Raw genomic sequence first — 25,822 nt, 5'->3', positions numbered from 1 at the left:
AGATAGCAACTGGAAACAAAGGGAATCCAGGACAGATGACTCCTTCAGTATCAGTGGTGAGAGTGGTGATGCCTGGAGGGTGGAGGGAATGTGGGATAGAAAGGGGGAACCGATTACAAGAATCTATGTATAGCCTCCTCTCTGGGGGATGGACAGCAGAGAAGAGGGTGGGGGAAGATGTCGGACAGTGTAACATGACAAAATAATAATTTATGAATTATGAAGGGTTCATGAGGGAGGGAGGAGTGGGGAGGGAGGGGGAAATGAGCATCTGATATTAAGAGCTCAAGTAGAAGGCAAATGTTTTGAGAATGATGATGGCAACAAATGTACATATGTGCTTGACACAATAGATGGATGTATGGATTGTGATAAGAATTGTATGAGCCCCCAATAAAATAGATTTAAAGGAAGAAAGAAAGAAAGCTTGTTCCCAAGCCGTGGGAGTGGCATCCAGGTTCTAGCCTAGTTCACCCACAGGGAATGGGAAGGGAGTCCGTGAGGCATGGTACCCAGCAGCTGCCTTCATTTTGTGACATTCCTTTTATGATGTTCTCAGCCTGTAATTCCATAGAACCCAGGACCAGGCTGGTGGCAGGCCCGTGGATGGGATGTGAGTTAGTGGTGCCTGTTGCCATGGTGATGAGCCTGCCTCCCCTACCCCCTCCCCCGGCCTGGCTATCAGGTGAAAACGTTTGTCAGTCCCTGCTGCCATGACTATTGTTGCTAGCTGCTGGCAACTCAGCCCTTGAGTCACGGGGATTCCATACACCGCAGCACAAGACGTTACTCAGTCCTGTGTGGTTCTCAGCATTGGCCATGCGCGAGACTCTTGCAATTTTTTTACGGACTGATTTTCCCAGAGTAGCTTGCCAGGCCTTTCCTCCTCACCTTAGTCTATACCAGGGGGCAGCAAATGTTTGAGATGGACGAACCAATCCTGCCCTTCACAATAACTTAACAATTATTAAAGAGCCATAAATGTATTCTTTTAAAACAGAACAAGTCATTTGATTTATTGTTCAAACAAGCTTTGTTTCCATTTATTTAGCTTTCTGGCTCTGCGCTGTGCCTTCCACAGGTTCACAATGACGTGCTGCTCCTCAGTGAGGACAGCCCGCTGGAGCCTGTGTCGGACACAGTTAGCACTGAGGGGCCCCCAGAAGCTCTGCGGATGTGTTTCTGGTTTTGGACAATCTCATGAGAACTTGGGGCTCACGGCACGGACCCCGAAGTCGGCCTGCGCACACCCCACATGCAGATTTGGGCGCTTCACCCCAACCTTCTTTGTCTACAGGTAAACACTTCTAACCCCAGGGGGTCAGGACAGCCTAGCTGTGTTAGAGGCTGTGTTGTAGGACGGCGCACGCCGCTAGGTCGGACGCCGAACCATTTTGATTGCGTCCCCGGAAGAGCCCATAAATGTATTTTTACAAGCAAATGAAATCACCATTATTTGAATAATATCCTTAAAATGAAACGATCATAGCTCTAGTTTTGCTTTCAATTTTACTTCAAGGACACATATATGCACCAAACGAGCAACATATGGCTCAAGAGCCACAGCTTGCTGACCCCAGGACTAGAAACTCAACCCAAACCATAGCAACAAGCAAGCCCCCCTCCCTCCCGCTGAACCACCCATGGTTCATAGTGACTCAGAGGGACCTTACATGGAATTGAACAAAATGTTTCCAGGTCCCTCCTCACCGCCGCCCCCAGGCTGGAGCCCTCTGTTGGAGAAGGCCCTCCTTTCTGGTTAAGTTGAGGGTCAGGAACCAGCAAGAAGACCCTTCACAGGAGGGATGGATACAGCGGCTGCTGCTGCAACCCCAACTCAAAAGTCAGTGCCATTGAGTCAGTTCCGAATCACAGAGACCCTATAAGACAGGGTGGAACGAACTGCCTCTGTGGGTTTCCGAGATGGTGAAGGGAGTAGGAAGCCCTGTCTGTTCCCCACCAGGAGCAGCTGGTGGTTTCAAACCGCCGACCTTGTGGTTAGCAGCCCGAAGTGGAAGCCACAGGACCCCTAGGGCTCCTTCCTGCTGCTCTAGCTCATCCTTCGTCAACACTCAAGGTTAGGACAAACAATCCTGTGTATGCACTCTAGGTTATGGCAAACGGATAGACGGAGAACGGATGGAGCTGAGAGCAGACTCCAGTTGTAGGCCTTTCCCCGACTTGCTGTCCTCCATCAGAACAAGGTTCTGCCAGGCCTGGCTTCCACCTCCTCTCTCTGCAGAGATGGGCTCTCAGCACACCTACAACCCCAAACAAAACTCACTGCCATTGAGTCGAGTTTGGCTCCTAGCAACCCCATAGGACAGGGTTGAACCACCGCTGGGAGTTTCCTGATTATAACTCTTTGTAGGAGTAGAAAACCCTGTCTCTCTCCTGAGGAACGACGAGTCATTTTGAACGGGTGACTTTGTGGTCAGCAACCCAAGGCAAACCCACTACACTACCAGGGCTGCTCAGAAGCTCACCAAAGCCCTTGGGACACGCTGCTGCTGTGAGCGACTTGGCAGTCCCGTGCCCCTCCCGCGGCCTCCTAGACCCAGCGCCAAACATACATGAGCGGTCTTTCTGGGCAAGGGGCTTGAGCATGCTGCCTGGTGGGGGGAGGAATGTAGAGTTGGCCTGCCAGTTGCTGCTTGCAGTGAGAGGCTCAGCTACCCAGCAGTCTGACCTGGCCATCCTCTGTCCCTGGGCTCTGCAGCCCTGGCATGGGGCCTAAGGGACAGGAGAGCCACATGAGCAAAACCCTGGTGAATCCCCAGTCCCATGGCCACAGTGCCCTCCCTATCTCATGTGGTGCCCCCCCCCCCCACGGTCCCTCTTGGATGGTAGACACACAGGCACAGCATGATGGGGCACGGTTTGGTTCATTTCAAATCCTTTTTATTTCAGAACAAGCATGCTGATATATGTACAGGAGAGAAAGCCGTGGAGCCAAGCGCACTCGTTACAGAGAGGAGAAAGCACATGCCAGTCTCACCACAGCCTGTAGGGCATAGGCCCCAACAAGAGACTCTGCCCCAGCTACCCGGGGGGCATCCACTTCCTCTGCAAAGAGCCCTTTCTGGCTGCCCCAAACCCCAGACGGAGCAGTGGGCTGATCTCTCTCCAGGACCCTGATCTACGGGACTCAGTCCAGGATGGCAGTAGCCCAGGCTGCTTCTCCCAGAGCCAGGCGAGACAGGAAGTGGAGCATGGCATGTTCAGCTGCCCGGGGCCCTGCCACGTTGTCACCAACCCTGTCCTGTCCTTTCTGATCCATCAGCTAAGGTTTGGTGCAGTTGCGGGGAGGCTCGGGCTGGGGCGGGTGGGTGAGGCGGTGGGACTCGGGAGCCTACGGGCCATGGAGGCTGGGCCGGCTGCTCAGGCGGGCAGAGCGCAGGCCGCTGCAGTGACTATCAACTGTGTCCTCCAGCACAACGACACATTCTCAAGCGTCACCGGGGGGCTCACATGCCAAGTCTGGGTGGAGGCTGGAGGGAGAGGGGCACCTGAGGGGTGGAGGGGTCGGGGGTGGGAGGGATCCTGGTCGGCCCTTTAACTTTTAACGTTAAGGCTTTGAGCTGAGAGGCCGTGGTGCCAGTTGCGCAATTTGGCAAAACGTGGGCTGTTACGTTCCGTTTCAAACCTTTCCCTGTGGCACAGAGAGAGAGAGAGACAGAGAGAGACAGACAGAGAAGAAAGAAAGGGGTTAGGGGAGGTGTCTGCCCCTGTCCTACCGACAGGTGGGTAGAGGCATGGGGGCTGTCTTGCCTGAGTTGGGGCCGGACCAGGTCATAAGGACCAGGATCCTGGGACTGCAGCCTTGGAGTGATGGGGCTTGCTGGGCAAAGGTCGGCCTCTGGTTCTCCTTGGCCTGTGTGGTTGGAGCTGGGCAGGGCTGCTTTGGCCATGGACTCTCAGGATGCATTTACATGGGCAGGGAGGCCTGACGTGGTCTCTGTCATCTGCCTGGGCACCGAGAAGGATGAACATCTGTCCCTGTGCTGAGCTCTGGTCAACAGCCCTGCTGCCTCCCTGGGATTTCCCAGCCTCTGGTGGGCCTTCACTGTCCCAGAGTCACTGACAGCCCCCAGCCGCCCCGCCTGAGCACCGGTCAGCACACACATGCACACACGTCCTCTGAGAGCCGGAGCCCCACACACAGAGGGACCTGCCTGCCACACTGCCTGCCACAAGTGCCTCTGGGACTCAACCTGGGGGCACAGGACAAAGCGAGCAAGGAGCAGCCAGAAATGCAGGCAAGAGAAGAGAGTGTGCCCTAGGGAAGGCCAGTGGATGGAGGTCAGAGCCAGGGGCCTCTAGCCTTTGGAGGAGGGACACTGCCAGCTTCCAAAGAGGTGGTGCATGGGTCCCATCTAACCACGCCCATATTTTGTTTAGTCTGTGCAGGACAGAAGATACGGTTAAAATGTGGAGTGCTCTATCCATGCCAAGGGACGTGACTCAGTCGGAGCCAGGAACGAATGGATCATGGATACACTAACACGTGGGTGAATCTGCAGGATCTTATGCTGAGTGCAAAAAGCCAGCCCTCCCAGGTCAATTACTGTGTGACTCCATTTAAGTATCTTCTGCACAATGACAACAACTGTAGGAATGGAGAACGGATCAGGGGGTGGGGCAGGGAGGGAGGTGGGTGTGGATGTAATCGGGTGACCATGTGAAGGGCTCTTGTGTCGAGGGACGTGTTCTGTGACCTGGATGTATCAGTGTCCATGTCCCAGTGGCGACAGTGGACTAGGACTCTGGGTTTGCAAGCAGTTCCCATTGGAGTAAAGTGGGCTAAGGACACAAGGGATCTCTCTGGATTATTTCCGACCATTGCATCTGAATATACAATTGCATAAGAAAAAGCTTAACTGCAAAGATGCATTGCCAGAAGACGAGAAGCTGGAAATACCAGCTTTAACCCATTGCTGTCTAGTTGGCTCCCACTCACAGTGACCTTCTAGGACAGACGGAACTGCCCCATAGGTTTCCAAGGCCGTGAATCTGGAGAGAAGCAGCCAGCCACATCTTTTCCCCAGGCAGCACCTGGTGGGTCCAAACTGCTGACCTTTTCGGTTAGCCGCCGAGCCTGTAACTACTCCCTCACCTGGGCTTCTTACACTAGCTTTAGGCCTTTTGAGATCAGAGTACTGGGCAGTGCTGGGAGTACATTTCAACTGTCATGGTAACTGTCACTGGCCATCAGGAGGTAATATGTGTCCCCTCCCACATCTGTGTGGCCTCACAGTACACACACTGGTTCTACACTCTCCGTTCAACATATGGCTTCCCTGTATAAGATTTGAATTGATGAAAGAGGCCCACCACTAGCATATTTGAAAAACCCTCCTCTACTTCACCATCTCCCAGAGCCCTGCTGCTGGGCGGGGCAAATGCCCTTCTGAGCTGCACATCACAAGGTCAGCTGCTCCCTCCCTGGGAGAAAAACGAGGCTCTGAACTCCCATAAAGGTTTTAGGTCTCAGAAATCCCCAAAGGCATCCTATTCTGTGCTATGGTGTCACTAAGAGTCGGAATCGAATCAATGGCAGTGAGTTGCGATCATTCTTTCAGTCCAACATTCCCTTGTCCTAGGAGGCGCCCAGCCCCACAGTCAGCAGAAGCCATGCGCAAGTCAGTGGCCGAGATATGATCCAAAGGCTGGGGTCTTCTTCCCATGCCAAGACCTGCCACTCTGGAGGCATCGGAATGGCATCAAGATGGCCTGAAGAGAGGCCCCATGGTTAGGCACGTCACCAGTAGAGGGGACCATGACCACCCCAAAAGACCACTCAGGACGCAGAGGGTGGGACTCAGACAGGGTCAGTTTTCGTGCCAATCACTGTGGCCACCGAGGTATGCAGCCAAGTCCGAGCCTGTCATCGGTGCTCCCTGACCAGGTCAGGGACAGGCACAGGGATTCAGGATGGTTTAGAAATTCACAGTGAACCCAAGAAAGGAACAGAACAATGAACACAAAGAAATGGGGGCAGAGAGGGAGGGGACAGAGAGAAGGAGGGAGAGATACGAATTGGCCTCGAGAGGCTGCTCAGTGGTCAGGGTGCCCTGAGGGTCCCGGTGCTTCAGGGGGATTTTCAACTTGCTAATGTCGCAGACCACTGCCCAGCTCTCAGTTGGTTGTACCGTGATGGGCCGTGTGTAGCTAATAATGGAAGCGACGCCACCAGTATTTCAGATCCCAGCAGGGTCACCCATGGTGGACAGGCTGCAGAGGAACATTCAGAGGGAGTCAGACAAGAAACTAGGGCCTTGCGAGCTACTCCCCGACCACTGCCCAATGGAGGATCCCTAAGTCCCTTAGGTTGGAAGGCACTCAGGAAACACAGGGGCTCTAGCCAGGGTCTCAAGCACACGAGCGGATGTAAAGGGGGTGGTGGACAGGCTTCCTGTCCTGCAGCGTACACGGGGCATGTGAATCAGGGCCAACTCCACAGAAGCTAGGTAGCAGAGCACCCGCAAGGAAACTCCACCAAATGGAAGGCGCCTTTGTCATAGCTTGCTGCCCACTGCCTTCTCCTGGGGCTGTTCAAGGGAGGGGCTGGTGCTTGGCCCAAGTACAGTGACTGTTGGCTGTGCCAGCTTGGAGGCTGGAGCTGGAAGAGGCTGTGCACCGAGGAAGCCGAGGACATTGAGAGGCCCGCGGGAGGGAGGAAGGAGGAAGGGGAAGATTCTGGTGACTCGTGGGGTGAGGTGGGATGGGGAGGAGGCAGAACAAAGAACCCCTTCCACCTTTGCAGTGGAATGTTTGTCCTATAGGGGGTGCTACCTGTAGCTGTAATCCTAAGGGAGGGGGAGATGCTGTGAATAGACATGCAGAGGTCTCTGCCCAGGTGGGCAGCAGGTGAACCCAGAGTCATTTGTAAACTCTGTGTCTGGCTTACGTCCTGGGGTCCTTCAGAATGGCTGTGTTCCAGCAATGGGTTTCACGTCCTTCCCCAGAGCCAGACTGGTTCACCATTGCAATTGCCGCATGTCCCTGGCCCTTCCCAGCCATTTTGTCCTGAAAGCCTGTTTGCAGTGGGAGCTGGCTGGGGCACTTCTCAGGGGCTCTGCACTCAGCCTTGGGCTGGAGGCACTATTTGCCCTAGGCTAGTTCAGGGATCCACCCCCTCATCTGCATATGCTAAAGCAGGCTCCAGGAGTCTCTCCTGTGGAAGACTGCCATGCAGTCGAGGCTGACTGACAGCGACCCTATAAGACAGGGTAACACTGCTCCTGTGAGTTTCACAGACGTCACTCTTACAGAAGTAGAAAGCCCAGTCTTTCTCCCGGGGAACAGCTGGTGGTTTCAAACTGTCCACCTTGTGGTTATCGGCCCAACACCTAAACCCTACCCCACCAGGGCTCTTCACGTGGAAGCAAATCAACCAAACAAAACCAAGCTCATTGCCATTGAGTCGATCCCACCCCATGGTGACCCGACAGGACAGAGCAGGACCTCTCCATAGGGTTTGCAACACGGTCAATCTTCTAGACGAGGACGCTGTTCTCCCCCAGCGCCGTGGAGGGTTTTAGCCACGCTGTCCTCACTGCTCCCGGAGCAGACAAGAGGTGAGTGTTCAAGGCAGCTGGCCACACAATTTCTTGAGGTCCCGGGGTTTCCTCTGGTGCCTGCGCTATTCAGGGCCCCGCCTGACCTCCTCTTTAAAGACGGACTCCCTGGCGACTAGAGTCAGCCATGGACTTGTGGCGGCTGGGATCTGGAGTCTCTTCGGGGAGCTAGTTGCTACCAGACACCCAAGGGGTGTCAGAGCTTCTGGATCTAGAGCAGAGGGGGGGGGTTGCTTCAGGCTGCCCCAGAACTATGAGCCTGGGTGGGCTTTGGAGATAGAGCTGGGAAGGAGGGGAAGAGAGGCCTGCAGAGTGCCCCCAACTTCTGGTCACAAGCCCATAAAGTGCCTGACGGCGTACAGTGTCAGCAGGCAGGAGAGAGCCCCCTTTGGAGTCATGAAATGAAAACACCCACCCTCTACCTCTGGCCACGGGGAAGGCAGCACAGTGGCTACAAGGGCAGCAGTTTGAAACCACCAGCAGCTCTGCTAGAGAAAGATGAGGTTTTCTACTTCTGTAAAGAGTTTTCCATCTTAGAAATCCACACCGGCACTTCTACTCTGTCACGCCGGATTGCTGCGAAGCCAAAGTGACTCAACGGTTGTGGATTTGGTTTTCTGGAGTTTTTCAGTCATATGGACAACTCTTCTGTCAACGTGCGAGTCAGGAAGAGGGAGAGGAGGAAGGGATGGAGCGCCCTCCAGTCTGAGGCAGAGGTTTGCTGGGTGCTAGAGCAGCCGGATCGCAGGGCGAGAGAGCCAGGGGGAGGGGCTGGTGGGCTTAGGCCCCTGGGGAAGCGTCTTCTAGGTGTCTCCATCTGAGACCCTCTGGTAGCTGGAGTCTGAGCCATCAGGGACGACACTGGTCCTCAAGCTGGTGCAGCCACAGCTTCCTGGAGGGGAGGGATGCCCGCCCCGTCCCACAGCGACAGGACCAGGCTCAATACACGCCCAGAGAAGCTTCTGAATTGAAGGGCAGGGAGACCAAGGAGGTGCTGGAGAGCCCCTTTACAAGCCTCCTTACTCACGTGTTGGGGAGAGAATATTATTTGCAGTCAAAACAAAAAAAAAATCGAGGGGAATTAGAAAAGAGAGATGTGCACTGTAACTTGGAGGACGGCTCGGGTTTGTTTGTTTGTTTGTTTTTAAAGACAGAAAGCCACAAATGGTGATGAGAATGTGGGGAAACTGGACTTCTTATCTCTAGCTGCAGAAAGGTACCATTTCTGGAACCAATCTGGAGATTTCTCAAGAAGTTTAACAGAGCTACCTCGTGACCCAGCGAGTGCCCACTGGAGAGCAGCGTCACAGGGACACGGGTAGAGCGACGGTCGCTTCTGCACCACCCGCCACAGCCCAAACGTTCAAAGCAACCCACGTGTCCGTCAGCAGAAGAACGGACGTGTGGACACAAGGTGGCACAGACACGCCAGGGGATATTGCTCAGCCAGGAGGAGAAGCGAAGTCTCAGTCCATGCGAGACACACACACACACACACACACACACGAACACACACCTTGAAAATGTGATTGATTCGGGGTAAAAGAAGTCAGCCGCCAAAGAAAAAGATCTCACTGAATGACCTCACATCCACGAAATGTCTAGACCACGGCGAAAGTACAGAGACCCAGTTTCCATGAGAGGCTACAGGGTCCTGAGGGCAGGGCCCACCGGAGTGTTGGTTTAGGAAGCAACCACTTGATAGGCTATTGGGCCATGACTGTCCCCCAGGACTGCACCACAAGATGTCACCACAAGCAGACACGTGAAAAATGATGACTTGGTAAATGTGCTCACTGGGGGTGGGGGCCCTTAACGGAGTGCAGAGAGAGAGATCTCGGCGTCCCCGGGAACTTTCCAAGGCCTTCTTGTATCTGCACAACAGCAACCAGCCACCGCAACCACAGTTCCCTGGACCCGCCTTCACCAGCCCCCTCCCCCGATTTACAGCCGCCCTGCCAAACAGGGCGTCCATCCACTAGGGCCCAGCCAAAGGGCTAGAAGACCTTGAAAGGACCCAGAAGCTCTGCAGAGGGTGAAGCCGAGGTCAGAGAGGCAGACTTCCGTGTCTGGGGGGAAGGGAAGGGAGGAGGAAGGCTGCCAGATGGCCTCTGGACGGAAGGGGTGTTATTTGCTTTGGTGGGGCGGTAGGGAGGGGAGTGTGATGTAAAGCCCTCCCTCCACCAGGTCCCCCCTGAACGCCGTCACATCTAGGTGGGTAGTTCAAAGCTGAGGATGAGACACACACGGAGGGGCCAAAGGGGCACAAGGGACAGTGTGTAGGCACCGTGGTCACGGTTCTGTGCTGAGTGACATACGGCCCCCTTTCAGACGCCAGGCGCATTGTGGTGTCAAAGGGCAACGTCACCCCATTGCTCACAGGCCTGAAGTCCCATACTTTAGGGTTGTGCACCTCCGCCCATCAGTGGGAGCAAACCCGTCAGTTCAAGAATAGAAACCACATCAGATCCAAGTTGACCTCCAGAGGCCAACCCTCCACGCAGTCCGGGGGCCATCGCTCTGTGGGTAACAAGTACGGAAAGCATGGCTGGGGGGAGGATTCAGGGGGGACGGCGACTAAGACAGCCTCTGAGACATGACCATTCTGGATGCATAGAAGCAGCCATAGGATGCCTTGGCCCAAGGCAAACTCTTCCCAGGAGAACACACAGAAGGCTTACCACTGCCAGAAACACACAGTCACACCGAGCACACCCCTCTAGCCATGGAAGGCCCTAGCAGATTCCAGTGGGTTCTAAGGCAGTGTGCCTGCCCACGGTCAGGCCACGAGTCCCTGACAAGCCACAGGCGGTGGGGTAGTAGGTGCGACTCAGATCTGCCCCTGCCAGGAGCCCGCCTGGCTCCCACGGCTTGCCCTTCCTTGCCACAGTTGCTTGGCTGTAAGCACTTGATGCTGCTGCACATGTGAGCCCAGAGGTCAGGCCCCATGCCACATGCAGCCCCCATGTGCCCGGTGCCCAGCGCTCATACTCACAGGTGGTCAGCCTGGTGCCCTCCTAGGGATGGGAGCCCTCATTCTCAACAGCCCAGCAGAGGCCAAAGCAGCTCTGTCCCCTGCCCAGGTACGAAGCCAAGGACTAGGCAGGGGGAGCCCAGAGTCCCCACTCCTGCGGCTTAAAGCCTGGGGATAGAGATCCACCTCCGTGACCCCAAATGGCTGCCCCAAGCCAGCATCTGCTGGAGTGGACACCTTCGGGATCCAGTAGTTTCCAAGTGCAAGAGCTTGAAACGCTCCTTCCGTGGGTCATGTGGCCAGGGGAGCTGCTCGGGGAGGGAAGGAGTGAAGAGGGGCACGCCCTCCCAGCCTGATCCCAGGCACCTACCTTGACCTTCGAAGAGCTTCTTCATCCGGGTCTTGCACTGTGGACAGAAAGGATAGAAAGGTCAGGGGCATAAGGAAAGCTTCGGCCCTCCGAGGACCCTGAGCTGTGAGAGTCCCGGCTCCCTGTGAACCATGGAAGGGCAGGGCCCATGTCCCAGGCTGAGAAGTGGGGGAGAAGGGAGAGAAGAGAGGGGTGAGTGCAGTGGGGAGGGCGCCCTAGGAAACCCCGAGTGATCATTGCATTTGGAAGCAGCAGGGGAAGCCTGCTTGCCTACCATGGAAGCCAGGGAGGAGATTGACTGTGATGTCATTGGGCAGCTGGCTCCTGGGGGTGTAGAGGGGACCCCGAGGAGCCCTGTAGGCTGCTAACCAGTCATCAAGATTGTCTGTATGTTCGGGGGTGAGAGCCTTGGCTCCTGGCTTCTGTAGGCTGTGGAGTAGGGTCCACGGGCCCCAAGGGGCCCCTGCTCTGTCCTCGCCTCACAGCCCTCACTTACTGTACTCCGTCCCTGTCATCTGGGCCAGGATGCGGAAGGAGCGAGACTGTAGGTTGGAGGAGCGGCGGGCCCACTCGTCGGCTTCCTCTTCTGGCTTGCTCTGGTTTTTAATCACAGCCTGGTACACGGGGGAAGCATTGTCCACCGCCAGGTCTTTAACAGGAAGGCCACTGCAATGCAGAAAGAGGCCCCCGGGCACGGAGGCTAGGCTGGAACCGGCTCCCTTCTCCCCCACAGCCCCCCCCCCCCATGGCTCCCATTTCCTCTGGGTTGGCCCAGCCCCTGTGGCTCTTTCTGCCTTGCCCTCCCCACACGGCTGTCTATGAACCTGAGCTGGCTCACCTGGGGCCTCGTGCTCTAGGGGCCACACGAGGCAGTGAGTCCTCTCACTCACGAAGGTCAGAAGCCCAAGTGCCTGTCCTGTCCCCCACCCCATGCTAGCTCTAGGCCCAGGTGTGACAGGCCTGGCTGTGACCCTCACCCTGGGGGACATCTGTGTGTTCTAGATCCTTTTTAAGGAAAAGGGGGACAGAGGTGGTTCTCAACCTTCCTGAGCAGGCTCAGGATCCAGGGCTCAGGCGGGGCAGGGGGACTCAGAGGGCCCCTCAGGCCTAGAGCCCTGGCTTGCCTCACACCTTTGGATCCAGACAGGGACCACCAGGGCTGTGACCACCCTGCCGGAGGAGGGGCAGGGGCTCCAGCTCTGCTGAGAACCAACATGCATGAGAAACAAGGAGGCCCATTCCCAGCCTGGCATTGCCGGCCCAGCAGTGGAGTTTCTGACCCAGGGGAGCTGGGAGAGGAGATCAGGAGAGGGCCACTAGTCCTGGACTGGAAGGGACCCCAGGCCCAGTGCTTCCCTGCCCAGTCTGCACGACATGCAGTCAATGACCCATTTGCAGGTGTCCCTTCGACTGGCTTGGGAGAGCCAGGGACCCAGGCTACCCATCCCCCCACCTCCCACCAGAGGTCAGGGCAGGCCGAGATGTAGGAAGCTGGCAACAAGGGCGTTTTTTTTCTTACAGATGCTGAAACTGAGGTCCAGAGAGGCGCATTGACTAGCTCCGCTGGCAGCCACAGGGCCCTGTGACGCTAGTTCTCCAGTCCAGTTCCCTTTCAACCAGGTCCTCCTGGGCCATGAGGGCTAGGAAGGCCGTCCCTGCCTGCCAACCGGCCTTACAGAGACCTGGAGACGTGGCTGGGCTCGAACCCTGCCTGCCCAATGTCTGTCTCCACTCACCCCTAAAGGCTGGGTGGCTGGAAGAGGGCTCTCCCAACGCCCCTATCCTCCACCTTTCTCCAAGGATCTGGACAGAATTGGCCTAGGCTTCCAAGGCGTGCAGGTTCAGGCCACCAGAGCAGAGGAGGAGGAAGAATAGGTAGCTCAGGGTGGGAACAAATGGAGAAGACAACCGATCCTTCTGGCATTCAGTCAGGGGTGGGCTTCAGGCTGCCCAGGGAGTAAGGGAAAGCATGGGATTTCGTTGGGGAAGGCATTTCTGAGAGAGGGAGCAGTCCCAAGGGGTCCCCCAGATGGAGGCTAGGTGAGCTGAGGTCTTTGGGTGAGAAAGGCAATAAGCACACCAGGAAACCACACCCAGGTTCCTGGCGTATTAGGGACTGAGCAAGGGAGGAGGTGTCAGGCCCTGCCCTTCTGCCTGACAGCACAGACCAGAGTGGATGGGGTATGTTTGCTGCCGTTTTCCTGGGTGTGCCCAAGAACACCTCCCCGCTCCTTCCTGAGCTACAATGGCAACAAGGTGGCCAAGAGGATGTCCAGGGACACCGAATGGGTGGCTTTGCCTCCCGCCACCCTGGATAGAGACCATGGGGCATGTGTTGGTGCTGCCACAGACAGCGGTCGGAAAGCAAACACAGGGAAAGCGTGTGCAGGCCCTGCGGCCTGTGACCTCTCCCTGGAGCCCCCTCCCGTCTGCAATCCACACCTCTGGAAATACTCCATGACATCAGCGTCCCCCATGTCCCCCCTTGACACTCCTGTTCCCCCCCCCCCCATGCTCTCAAACCCGGCTTATCTTTCTCCTTCCCAGGGTGGTCCTGGCAGTTCCCAGGAGGATTCTCCTTGCCACTCATTGCCCTTAAAGAAGGGCCTAGTCTGGATTCAGCGATGCAGGCTTGTGCTTTCTCACTCAAAATGGGAGAGGTTGGGGGGAGCCTCCCCAAGGCAAGGCAAGCACCCATGATACACACCCAACCTTGGACAGGGCAGCTTGCAGGTCATTACTCTATGGTTTCTGTGGCTGGCCGGGCAAACACTTCTTAGGGCCAGCCTGAAGAGAAGAGAGGGGCCGGGGCCTCTGCAGGCCGCAGCAAGGTTCTCAATGCGGACAGCACCGCTGACCCCAGGCCCTCATACATATCCCAGCAAACCCACATGCTGTCCCGCAAGCAGACAGACAATGGGACAGACGCCATGCAGTGTACTTACGCCAGCGGCGATGCCCTGCCGCGCGGAGGGAGGAAGACCCAGCAAGGGGTGCATTTCCAGCGTGGGGGGGCACCCAAGAGGGAGGGTCAGAAATGAGTTATAGGAGGGCGGGTGCATCAAGGCGGAAGAGAAAGAGACAAGAAGACAGTGATCAGTGAGGAAGGAAACGGGGCACAGGACGGTGGCACGGGCGCAGTGCTTCTTCCCCACCAGCCGCTTGGCTGAGTTTAACGAATGGGCAAAGAGCCCGCTGTTCAGGCTCAGATGGGGAGCAGAGGGTGATGGGAAAGGCTCTCGGGAAGTTTGGACCAGAAGTGCGGTGCTTTGTGTTCCAAACATCAGGGGTACCGTGGTGGTGAAATCAAGGGGTAGCAGTCTTCTCTCAAGGGGCGGGCAAAGTAAAGTTAAAGAAGAGCATTTCTTCCCGCGGACCTTTGGGTGCGCACCAGGACACAGTGAGACAGAGGTTAACAGGAACTCCCCGATAGCTCTTGGGCTTAGCCTGGCAGCCTGATTTTTCTGGATTCATAGGAGCTAACAGTTGTGTCTCCAGACTGGCACCATCCTATTTTCTGCTCTGGGTGACCCAATGAACGAAATCAATGTTCCACAAAGAGGCAGCCAGGTTTCACACCCATTACTCCAGGGTAGGCAACCACTGTCCTCTGCTGGCCAAAATGAGGTACTGCATCCCTGAGAGTGGCCTACTCGCCAGGACCAGAACCCTGGCAGCTTCCTTAGGCCTTCCTGTAGCCCGACCCCTATAGTGTACCCATGCATCATGGCCACAGGGACTGGGGTGGGGGTCTGGGAAGGCCACGGACTATAGGCATTCCCTGGAACTTTGAAACCCCTCCATTTCTCTTACAGTATACATTTTTTCCTTGCGGTAAGGACAAACATTATTTTAAAACTTTCTGCCTTGAGTTGCTGGGAATACCGATGCAGGGTTAAGATGTTGCCCAAAGAAATAACCAGTCCCCTGGCAGCATAGTGGTTATGCATTGGGCTGCAACACACAAGGTCTGCAGTTCAAAACTACCAGCAGCTTCGAGGAAGAAAGACGGGGTTTCTACTTCCTTAATAGTTCCAGTCTCCACAACTCGCAGGGACAGTTCTACCCTAGCCGTTAGGGTCACTAGGAATCAGAATTAATTTGATGGCAGTGATAGAGGGAATCTGCAAGTCAACGCCAAGGTCAGCTCCAGCCAGGGAAATGGGACTGTGTGCATAGGAGGCATGTCTGAGCAACTGAGAAAGAAACACACATTGCCAATATGATCTGCACCAGCAGCCGTGTCGTCCACAATTTCTGCTCGCTCCCCCTCTCAGCTCTCAAGTTCCTCCAGCTAACTGGTACATCTTGGGAACTGAGGGCCTGGGTGGGGTGGGCTTCCCCAGGACCAACAGGTGGTGAGCGGTGCCCAGGCCTAGGTGCCCCACAAACTCTGCAGATGGGTGGCCTGCCATGAAGAACTTGGAGGGTTAGCCTGGAGGCCTCGTCTCAAAAGATAAACCCAGTCTTGTATCCGAATGGACTCTCGTAGCTGAAGGAAGATCACAATTGCCCCCCTCCCTCTCCCCCACAAAGAAGGCTTAGCTTAGCTGTGAGCAGGCTGGGGGATACCCAGAGTGTGTCCCAACTTCCTGGTGGAGACTTCGAAAGCTGAAGTTTTCTCCAACCTGCTCCGAAAGCTGAGCTGAGAGCACACGCTGGGAACACCCATGTTCGAGAAGGTTCTGAGCACCAGAGGGGCCTTGGCAAGAGAGAGAACGCTGGTCCGAAATCTAAAGATCCCGTGTCGCTTGTCGCCTCTGCCGGTAATGCTGCGGCCAGTTGTGTAGCAGGAGGTGGTGATTCATGGCGCAGGAGGGGAGGCGCTTACCCACTGAAGTCACTGCCCTGGGCTTGGGCCTGCCCGGCGATGGCGTCCATAATGGCATCCTGGGAGTACATGCTGATGGGCGTGTTGTACTGAGCGTGGATGATGGTGGCCTTGCCTCCCAGGCCCTTCACCTCAATGGGCTTGTGGGTGGACAAGGCTGAGTCCTTCAGGACGTTGGGGTTAAAGCGTTCCTGGTAGTCGGCGCTGTGGGGGAGGGAGGGGGGAGGCGCAAGAGGGGAGGGGTGGGGAAGAGGAGGAAAGAGAAGGGGCCCACAGGGAGTGGTCATGTAGACGCCACAAGGAAGGACCGCTGTCGTGGTATGAGAGATCTCCCAAATCGAGACTCTGGCTCCCAATTGGGTCCCCCAAGTCCCACTGACTATGTGCCAGGCTGGCCTGGTCAGGCAAAGTCCTCAGATACCACCCCCCGCCCGCCCCCAAGCCCTCTGTGGACAGTTTGTCTTGCCCATCTCATCCCTCCCAGGAGACCTTTCGATCAGTCCTGAGCTCAGCCTGAGCCAGGCATTGCATGATCTCTCACCACACACAGCACAAAAGCAGAAAGGATTTGGGGAACGAGGGTAGGCGACAGGAGCTGAGCCAAGGGCCCTAGGCAGCTGGAAGCCCAAGCTGAGTCCAGAGCACCTCAAAGGCGAGCAAGCAGTAGCCCCACTGGGCACCCCCATAGGGATTCAACGCAGAGAGTCCTCCTCATGGCATGGCTCATCACCCTAGCTGCCCCGGTTCCAGTCCTCAGCCACTTGCTCCGTGAGTGCATCTTCGTCCTCTGAGCAGGCCTCAGGCTCCCATTTAGCTGGCTCTGTGGTCCAGGGATAGGTGTGGCTGCCAGCCTCCACCAGGCCCGCCTCCTCAAGGTCAGGGTCAGTCTCTTCTGCAGCTCGGCCCGGTTCCAGCATGGCGCGCCACCCACCACCCCTCAAAGCCAGCCAGCAGTCTTAAGCAGATGCAGCGGGCTTTTGGGAACAAAAGGGCTGGCCCATCGAACTGAGCCTCCCCCTGTCCCCAAATGCCTTCTCCCGACTGGCAGCTCCCCGACCCCCACCCCACCCCATGCAGGCTCATCCGGGACACATCTGCACTCCACTCATATGTGCACACACGGACACAGAGGGACACAGGCTCAGACTGTCCACAGCAGACACACACAGGGCGCATGCTGCCACACGCCGGTGGGCGCACACCCATGCTTTCTGATACTAACTTGGCTGGAGAGTTGGCTACCACCTGGGAGGGAGAGAAAGAGCAAAGCAGACGGCGCCATCAATGAGAGAACCTTTCAGGAGACGGACGAGGGGGAACGTGGCCTCAGATCGCCTAGTGCACGGGCAGAACCTGCCTGAGCGGTTGCCAACCACAGCAGCGAACCAGCCCCTCGGCGGCCTCCAACCCCATCAGCTTTTTGAGAGAAGGTTTTTGTGTCCATCTTCATCAGAACTCAGGTTTCATATGCAGGCAGCTCCTCCATCCCCAACCTGGATGCCGGCCCCCCGGGAGGAAGCTGGGGTACACACGGGACCAGCTCCTGGGCACAGGGCCCAGGACCCAGGCCCCAAGTGTCTCCGGAGCAGACAGCAGGTCAGAACACACTACCTGTGGCATGGAGGATGACTCTGGAAGTCCCAAGCCCCTTAGTAGGACATGGATGTGGACACTGCCCCTAAGCCCCAGGACCAGCAGGGAGGCAGGACTGCAGAAGTGGGGGAGCCTAGGGGAGAGGTTCTAAGGACCAGGCTTGCTTGCATCCCACAGAGGCTGCCCAGTTTCAACGTGACAAGAAGGACCAGCATCCCCTGCCTCACACTTGTCTCTGAAAGGCAGCATGCAGGAAGCCCATTCCTTGGGGGAAAGCATCGCTGGGCATCCCGCTTCATTAGGTGCACATCCCCTCCAACTGCAGGTGTGCTTGGGTGCCTGTGCCTCCCCGCAAACCCCAGGGGAGGGAGAGTGGCCGGTGGGAGCTCTGTGCCCCCCTCCCCAACTCTCCCCAGATCAGCCTTTGCCTAGGGGAGCCCGAGTCTCAGATGGCTAGGCTCTGCCATCTTTCAGCCAGACCCCTGCGGCTAGGACCAAGCCAGGGGGTCACCAGTCTCAGATAGCCCACACTGTCCAGAGCCGATAAAATTCCTCAGCTCAAAATAGCTGTGAGCGGAGCTATATTAGGAAAGGGCCAGACAGGCACCAAGCTTCCATTCTTTCTCCATTTTTGGCTAGTGCTGACAGCTGCAGGGTCAGCTCATGCCCCGACCAGCCCAGTGTCCCCTGCAGAGGGCAACGTTGGCCTCAGGGGCTACCTTTGCCCTTTTCTGGGGCAGCCAGCTCCTTCTCACCAGATAACCACGTTGGCACTCATTTCTGCTGCCAGCCCAGCTGCTGCTGGAAGAGCTGGAGCTAGGAGGCGCGAGCAGTCACAGATCAGAGACCCAGTGCGCAGGTGTCAGGGAGGATGAACACAAGAAGCAAGAGCTGTCCCCGGGCCCAGGCTGCCCTCCACCATTGTCAGGACCAAGGAGCAGAAGTTAACACAGATGCTCAGGCTGGCTGCCTGCCCGCCCCATCTGTTCCTCCCCGCTCCTCCCATGAGAAAGCAAGCTGGGAGTGGAATCATATTACAAACTGCCCAGAGGAAGCTACTGGGCAAGGCGCTTCCACTTCAAGGCTGGCAGAACCGAGTTCGAACCCCGACACGGCCTCTTCCTAGTGCTGGGACGCTTCCTCCCAGTCACCCCCGTCTCCGCCTTGGGCTTCTCACTTAAAAAGAAAATGGAGAAGACCGCATCCAGTCTGGCAGCGAGGACCAGATCGTTTCCAGAGTCTAAAGGCCTTGGTGTCCGGTAAGGGTGCGCAGAGATGGACACAGGGACTCACTCGTATGTGCATACCCTGTCACCCATGACCCTGGGAACACCGGCCACTCAGCTAAGAAGGTAGCCTCCTTAGGCCCAGGATCAGGGCTTCTTAAACTCTTTCCACTTGTGACCCTCATTGGCCAGCGGACTTTGTAACATGGGCAGCTGCTACCAGAAACACCCCAGATTCAGGACCCCTTGGAGTTTGAATCGATGTTGGGTCACTGCAGGTTCAGAAGCCTTTTGCTCTGGCCAGGTTTTTTGCAACCCCCCCCATTGTTACCCACATGGGGTGCCACCCACAATTGAAGAAGCTTGGGCCCAGGTCAGACACTACTCCTCTTCCGCCTGGAGGGGCGGGGGCTACATGGACCAGTAATCAGCTTTCACTTGGGGCGGGATCCCACCAGGGGCTTTCCCAGCTCGCCTTCCCTGGTCGGGGCATGTTGGACCCTGCGCTCTAGTGTCAAGTCATCATTCACACACTGAGCAGGTTTAGGAAGATAGCGTGCCAACAAGAGGGTACCGCGTCAGCGTCAGAGTCCCTGGATTTCCCCCAAGCAGGTTGGTGTGTCTTAGCTCAGTGCAGGGCGGAGTCAGGCTGGCTCAGGTGAGCAGCGCCGAACTCACGGTCCATCCAGTGGGTGCAGACTCACAGCCAGTCTGCAGGACAGCGTGGGGTTGCTCTGTGAGTTTCCCAGACTGTAACTGTTTGCAGGAGTACCGAGCCCCATCTTCCTCTTGCGGAGCTACTAGTGGTTTTGAATGGCTGACCTTGTAGATAGCAGTCCAGCGCATAACGACACCACAAAGGGGGCTCCTGCGTGTGACCTTGGACAAACGATTCAACTCTGAGCTTTACTTTCCCAGAGCCTCTCCAAATTTTCTGAGAGAATTGTTTTAGGGAAAGCTTGTGAGCTGCTTAGCCACCCCCCACCCCAAAATGAGGGGGGCTTTGGGATGGCTGGGCTCACATGGATCTGTCCCCTTGGGTTAAGTAAATCCGGAATCCAGATGCTCAGGCTATGGCATGCTGGAGCCCATGAAGGGCTCGGGTGGGGGTGGGGGCTGAAGGCCTGGATGTCCCCATGGGAATAGCCACGGCACAGGGAGCCAGGCTCCAATTCTGTTGGTGCTGGTGCCAGACCCAGAGCTTGGAGCGTCAGTCAGTGGATGGCCCAAGCTAGACGTGGACTCAACAGAGTTAGTGAGGCAGCCTGCTCTTTCTGCCGCCATCCTTTTCTCTTGGGGAGGAGGGTCCTGCGATCTGCCTTGTAACCTGCGAGCCTCTCCATACCAGCTCAGGTGCTCTTCCTCCAGGAAGCCTTCCCAGACCACTCCCAGTGGTTGAGAACTCAGCTTCCTGCCCCTTTAATTCTGCCCTGCTTCTTTCTCAGGGAGGGCAAGGACCAGCATGTCTCTTTCCCCAGAAGCTCCTGAGAGCAGCAGGCTTGTGTGCCCTGTCCTGAGGGGTGGCCTGCTAGGTCAGATTTAGGGACTTAAGAGTCCCCCCTGCATTCACCTCCTGACTTGGCCATGAATGGCTGGAGGGCTGGGCCACAAGGAACCTTCTCTGGACCTCAGTTTCCTCACCCAAAATCAGACACATGACCCTGAGGGTGCGTGAGCGGAGCAGTGAATGGCCCGCCTGCTCACAGTAAATGCCAAAAAGAGCCCGTGGCTTTCCTTGCTCTCCGCCTGCTCTGCCTCTGGGCTCCGACCCTCAGACCAGGCTCCACAGAGCACGAAGGACCCAGGTGGCCCAGAGCACTGTAGCGAGCTGCACCCCCCAACTCCACCGCCCATTACCTACCCTCCGAGGAGTCCAGCACCTGGGGCCTTCCCTCGGAGGCTCAGCTGATACATCTGAGCCATCTCCCTCAGGGTCTCTGCCGAGTACAGGCCAATGGGGTTGTTATACTGCCTTGGCTGTCTCGAGCCCACTGGGGCTCTGGGGCCCTCAGGGCTGGCCTTGCCCAGTGGAGGGGAGGGGTCAGAGGCCTCCTTGTGGGAGAAGACAGAGCCTGGGGAGCAGGCAGAGCTCGGGGTCTGCGTGAGCTCAGCTGTGTCTGGGATGCCTGGGCTGGCCCCCGCCTCGGGGCTGGGGCTGGGCACTGCCAGGCTGCCGTTCATATCCAAAGCAGGGTCCTGGCACAGGGTTGGCACCATGCAGGGAGAGAGAAAAAGTGTTAGAGACATGGACGCCTGAAACAGAGGTGTTAGTGTGAGCGCCCAGCAGCCCCCGCCTTGCAGCTTGGAGGCCCCCCCCCCCCCCCGCACAGAACTGAGCAGGGCCAGACAGGCACCTGGAAGAGAAGGGCTTTCGAGGGAGGAGCAAGGGCAGCCCCAGCTTGGGGAGCCCCCAGCTGGAATCCACCTGGGCACAACACTAAGCCCTGCATAGAAAGCCAAGCCTAGCCGGCTGATGGGGCGCAAAGGCAGCTTGAGGTTCAGAGGCTGGCGGGGTCCGCTGACCTCACTGCGAGCCCTGGTCTGATGATGAGCAGCCAGGGTGGAGGGGAGGCTCAGGATGTAGCTGGGTGTCTGGCTCCTAGGGCCCACTCTGCCTTGTCTCCCAAGCAGCCTTTGACTCAAACGTCCTAAAGTGTTACCCACCCCAAGCCAGCCTCTCCTTCCCTCTGACGTCCGTCTGCCTTGCCTGTGACCCACAGAGACCCTGTCACTTCTTCTCCCCTCTCTGCACGCCAATCCCTCCGGACTCAGAGATGAAGCCAGGCTGGGGTCCCACAGGTAGGGCTGTGCAGGGACCTCCCGTGTGTAGTTTGGGGCCTTTGAGGGCACTGCGTTGGGCCATTTGGCTGGAATGAGGATGGGCATGGAGTGTGGGGGTGGGGTCTGCGGGCCCAGGCTTTACCTCTTCCCCTGTGCCTGTCTCTGGGGTCACCCCATCAGTATCAGGGTATACATTGAATGTGTCCCAGCCAGGGCCAGGGGAGTGGAAGTGGGAGGGGACGTGGAGGGGCAGGTGTGGAGATGAAAACTGGAGGGTGAGATTTGCGGTGGGGGAGACGTCCCTTGCGTCCACAGGCCCCTGCACATGGGGGTCCCCTGGGGTGACTGGCTCAAGGTGGAGCCTCCTTCTTCCCTTCATGCCCCAGTCACTCCCTGCTCACACCTGCTCGCTCAGACAGATGAAGGTTGGAACTTTCTAGATGCTGGCCCCCACTGGCTGGGAGGACAATCATCATGTGGTATTCACCACCAGGCAGGCACTGCATACTCAATGTTTCCGGGCACCCAAATGCTCTTTCTCTGTAAGTCTGCCCACCTCGCAGAGTCAGACATGTCAGGGGCAGGAGGCAGGAGGCAGGCCGGGCTGGGGTCATGCCCTCGTCCCCATGGGGCTGGTCTGGTCAAAGGGCTGCGCCAGGCATCCAGGAGTACAGCTGAGGGTGGACCCTGTTACCCTCAGACAGTTGACACCTACCTTCTGGTGGGGAATCACCGGCAGAGGGGACTGGACCGGGGGTGCTGTTGTGCTGATGGGTATGGGGCGCTTCGACCTGCATCAGTCAGAAATGAGACCAGTGAGCACAGCAGACCTGGGGGCCAGGGGCTCCCCTACGTGGGTGGGTGGGACTGGTGAGGGGGCCAAGTGAGAGTCAGAGAGCCCAAGGCTCCCTGCCCACTCCCATGACCAGGGTCCTCCCTGGAAAGCAGTAAGCCTGGCCATGACAGGCAGTGCCCAGGGGTCCTTTGGCCTGTACCCACAGGCCTCTGCTACCTTCTTGGGAGGCCACCTGGAGGCTTCGGGGTCAGAAAACCTGGCCCCTGTCCAGGGAATACAGCCCTGGGCTCACTCTCTGAAGCTTCTCTGTAAGTGAGGCAGTGATGGCTACCTGCAGGCCCTGGCAGCGCAGGTCTGGACAAAGCCTTGGGTTTGGTCCCTCCCCTGGTACAGAGGCTGCACTTACTTACCTCCCTGCACATCCGTGAGTATAGGGCTGCCCAACCCCTGTCCACCCCACCTCCAAACTGCTGCTGGACACTGCCTCCCTTAACCCCCAGACACCCCTCCAAGCCCTCCCAAGCTTTGCTGTCCCAGACAGCTGCTACTTACTTCTGCAGGGTGAGGCTCAGGTTGTAGCTGGCAGACTTGATCTTATTCTGGGCCTCCAGGTGGGTCATGGTGTCTGTGTTGACACCGTCAATGGCCACCACAAGGTCACCTTGGTTGAGCTGGGACTGGGCTGCCTTGCTGCCCGGCGTGATCTAAGAAGGCAGGAGAAAGGAGGTGAACTTATAAAAAGAGACAGGGCGGGTCCTCAAGGGGAGAGAGACCCATTCATAGTCCTTCATTCGCTGCGGCCAGCCAGTGGCTATGCCTAGGTTGGGCCTCTTCCTGGCACCTGGCTGCCCCACCCACCATTCTCAATGTCTAGGCCGCAGTGGTTCTCAAGCTTATTAATGCCGTGACCCTTTCATGCGGTTCCTTATGTTGAGGTGACAGCACCCCCAACCATAAAATTATTTTAGTTGCTGCTTCATAACTGTCATTTTGCTAGTGTTATGAATCGGGCGACCTCTGTAAAAGGGTCGTCTGAACCCCCAAGGGGGTCGTGACCCACAGGTTGAGAACTGCTGGTCTCAGGGCTCTGTCCAGGGGAATGTGTTGGTGGAAGAAGCAGAGCACGCCACTTCCAAGCTTGCCCACAGTCCTGGCCCTGTTGTCCTCTGCTAGCTAGTTGATTGGATGCAGAGGACTCAGAGGAGGACAATGGAAGCACCAGCTGGCAGGGACCAGGATCCAGGAGTCACTGCTTGGAGGAGCGATGGCATTAGGAGATGACTTCGCACTTTGCAGGAGAATCATAAACTTGTCTTGTGCTGAGCCGTTGAGACATAGTCTGTTTGTTAAGTCAGTTTGCTTCCTCCACAGTCTTCCCCCGACACACTTGAAGAGCATTTTCTCTAGGAGGGTGGAAGATGCGGGAGCTAAGACCATGCTGGGGATGCTTCTGGGCCAGCAGGCAGGTGAAAAACAGTATAATGCTTCCTCCTACCAGTGATGGTGGGCAAGGCCCCACAATCCGCAGCCTTGCCTAAGGGAAGTCGGAGGCTCCCCAGGCAAGGGCACCCTTGGCTGGGAGGCACCAGACGGCTTGACTCACACTTCCAGAAGGGGGAGGGCAGGTTCTCAAGGACATCACCCCACCTGCCCCCTGCATCCTTACACAGAATGCCCCAGGGCATGTCAGGAAGGCCCTGCTCACCCCAGGGACATTATTAGGATGCCACTGGGACTCAGAGTCCAGTCCCAGTGACATCACTGATGCCACATTCTTCACACCCAGTCCCTACGAACCTCACGCGGAGTGCTGGGGTGACTCGGCCCAGGGTGATGTCACAGGAGATACAAAGTTCTGCAGGGCCTAGTGACAGCCTACAAGGACAATGACGGGCTGGCCCATCCTCCTGTCATTTCTTGGAATGGTAGAAAGCCCCACCCTCAAGGCAGCTCCTGGAATGCCCTGGGGACTATGGCTCCCCTCCCCTCCAGGTCCGGTCAAGTGGAATGCCTGGGAGGCCATGCCTGTGATATCACTTGGAGGTCCCCCATGACATCCCGTGGAATGGCTGCCTATTCCCTGGGGCATCCAGGAGAAGAAGAGCTTTCAGGAGCCCCTCAGCTGTGGCTGGAGGGGGTCCCCTGGCTTTCCCTCCCCATCGTGCCCCCCCCAGCCAGGCCTCCAAGCTGCTTTGGAGCACCAGCCAGTCATCTTTCTGGCTACCCTCCAGGGATGAGGCCAGCTTGTGGCCCTGGCAGAGCCTGATTCTGCCTAAGGTCTGCGACCATCCTACAAGGAGCCCCGATAAAACCTGAGGATCATCCCATGTCCAGGAGCCAAAAGGTCTCTAGCTAGCCCCTGGGTTTACCGACACATGGCTAAAAGCCTCCTGCCAGCCCCCTCACAAGGAACACCCATCTTTCATGACTCTGGCCTCAGGCTAAACCAGGATACCCTGCCGTGTTCAGTTCCCTGTCCATTCCAGATCTGCTCCATCCAGCAAGTGGCCTTGGGGCTGAAGTTTCTCTTTGACTACACTGCCAGTCATAGAAACGCTCTTCCTGGTGGTGGGGGAGGGGGGTTCGTTAAGCATTGATTGGACTGCTAACTGCATGGTCATCAGTTTAAACCCATTAGCTGCCACGAGGGAGAAAGATGAGGCTCTCACTGCCTGTAAAGATTTACAGCCTTGGGAAGCCTAAGCAGTATCACTGTGAGTCAGGGTCAAGTTGACGGCGGTGGGGTTGGGGTGTTCTACACTAGAGGTACTAGCAAGTCCGGAAGAGACCTTGCCAATTACCAGTGACCAGCTGTTTTGGACTCCTGGGTGGTGGCCCCGTCTTAATCATTTGGCCACATGTGCTTGGAGCCTCCAGCCCCGAGTCTACGGAGAGGCCCAGGGCAACCAATGTTGTCAGGAAGCCACGGCACTTGGTTTTCAAAGTCTAGTGTGTGCCCCAGGCTCCCCTAGGGACATCTTAGAACTGCAAGGGAGCTTCAAGTCGCCTGTGGGAACATTCCATCCTCTTTCCATTTCATTTTCCAAGAACTTTTTGAAGTCTCCCCATCCTTGAGACAGTTCCCTAATACCAATGGCTCTTAGCCAGAAGTTCATTGCCATGGAGGCCTCGGTGGACGACAGCAGTCTGTTGCTTCCTTCCAATGGGAGGGTCAGAGCAAACAAAACAAACCTACGGGGGCAGTTCCACTCTGTCGTGCAGGGTCACTGAGTCGGCATCGACTCGGTGACAGTGAGTTTTTGAGTTTGAGGTGGAGAGGGGCCAGTGGGGAGCAACTTGAGGTGTGCCCAGCCAGCCTCCCCTGCAGAAGTTTGGCGTCCCCTGTACCTCCTGGCTGCGCGCTCAGAGCCACGCCATGCATAATATGGCAAACAATTTCAACCTGAAAAGGAGCTGAGCGAATTTTACAGAGGGTACCCACATTCCTGCCGGTCTGGCCCTCCTCTGCCGTTTTACTGGACTGGCGGCATGGAACATCTTCGTTCTGTTGTCCCCAGCGTCACTAGGAGGGGAACCCACTTGCTGACACTGAACATCATCCCTCTCTCCTTCATTCACCCAGCCCGCCGTCTGGTTTTTGAAGTATTCCAAAGAAAGTTGCAGGCATCAGTTGGCTTGCTTCCATTCAAGGCAAAGTTGGCCTCTGTTGT

The 25,822-nt window shown here is 56.9% G+C and overlaps 1 protein-coding gene across 5 annotated transcripts in view; it reads right to left on the bottom strand.

Annotated features, from left to right (window-relative positions):
• LDB3 (LIM domain binding 3) overlaps window positions 1-25,822 on the bottom strand; it is a 72,725-nt gene that overhangs the window by 39,771 nt on the left and 7,132 nt on the right. For 2 of the 5 annotated variants that reach the window (XM_075561003.1, XM_075561001.1), the window contains exons 2-6: window positions 22,704-22,855; window positions 22,071-22,146; window positions 20,436-20,770; window positions 11,421-11,590; window positions 10,925-10,961 (exon numbers count right to left, since the gene is read on the bottom strand). In XM_075561003.1, coding sequence (XP_075417118.1) covers window positions 10,925-10,961; window positions 11,421-11,590; window positions 20,436-20,770; window positions 22,071-22,146; window positions 22,704-22,855 — 770 coding nt within the window. Of the gene's footprint in view, window positions 1-2,928; window positions 3,653-10,924; window positions 10,962-11,420; window positions 11,591-15,755; window positions 15,960-16,977; window positions 17,001-20,435; window positions 20,771-22,070; window positions 22,147-22,703; window positions 22,856-25,822 lie in introns of those variants that run through there. The other 3 variants (XM_075561004.1, XM_075561002.1, XM_075561006.1) reach the window with 3 other exon arrangements.

The sequence above is a fragment of the Tenrec ecaudatus genome, chromosome 10 (assembly GCF_050624435.1).
Source record: "Tenrec ecaudatus isolate mTenEca1 chromosome 10, mTenEca1.hap1, whole genome shotgun sequence".
Lineage (NCBI taxonomy): Eukaryota > Metazoa > Chordata > Mammalia > Afrosoricida > Tenrecidae > Tenrec > Tenrec ecaudatus.
Note: the sequence above shows the minus strand (reverse complement) of the source record. Positions and strands in the feature narration are given on the sequence as shown.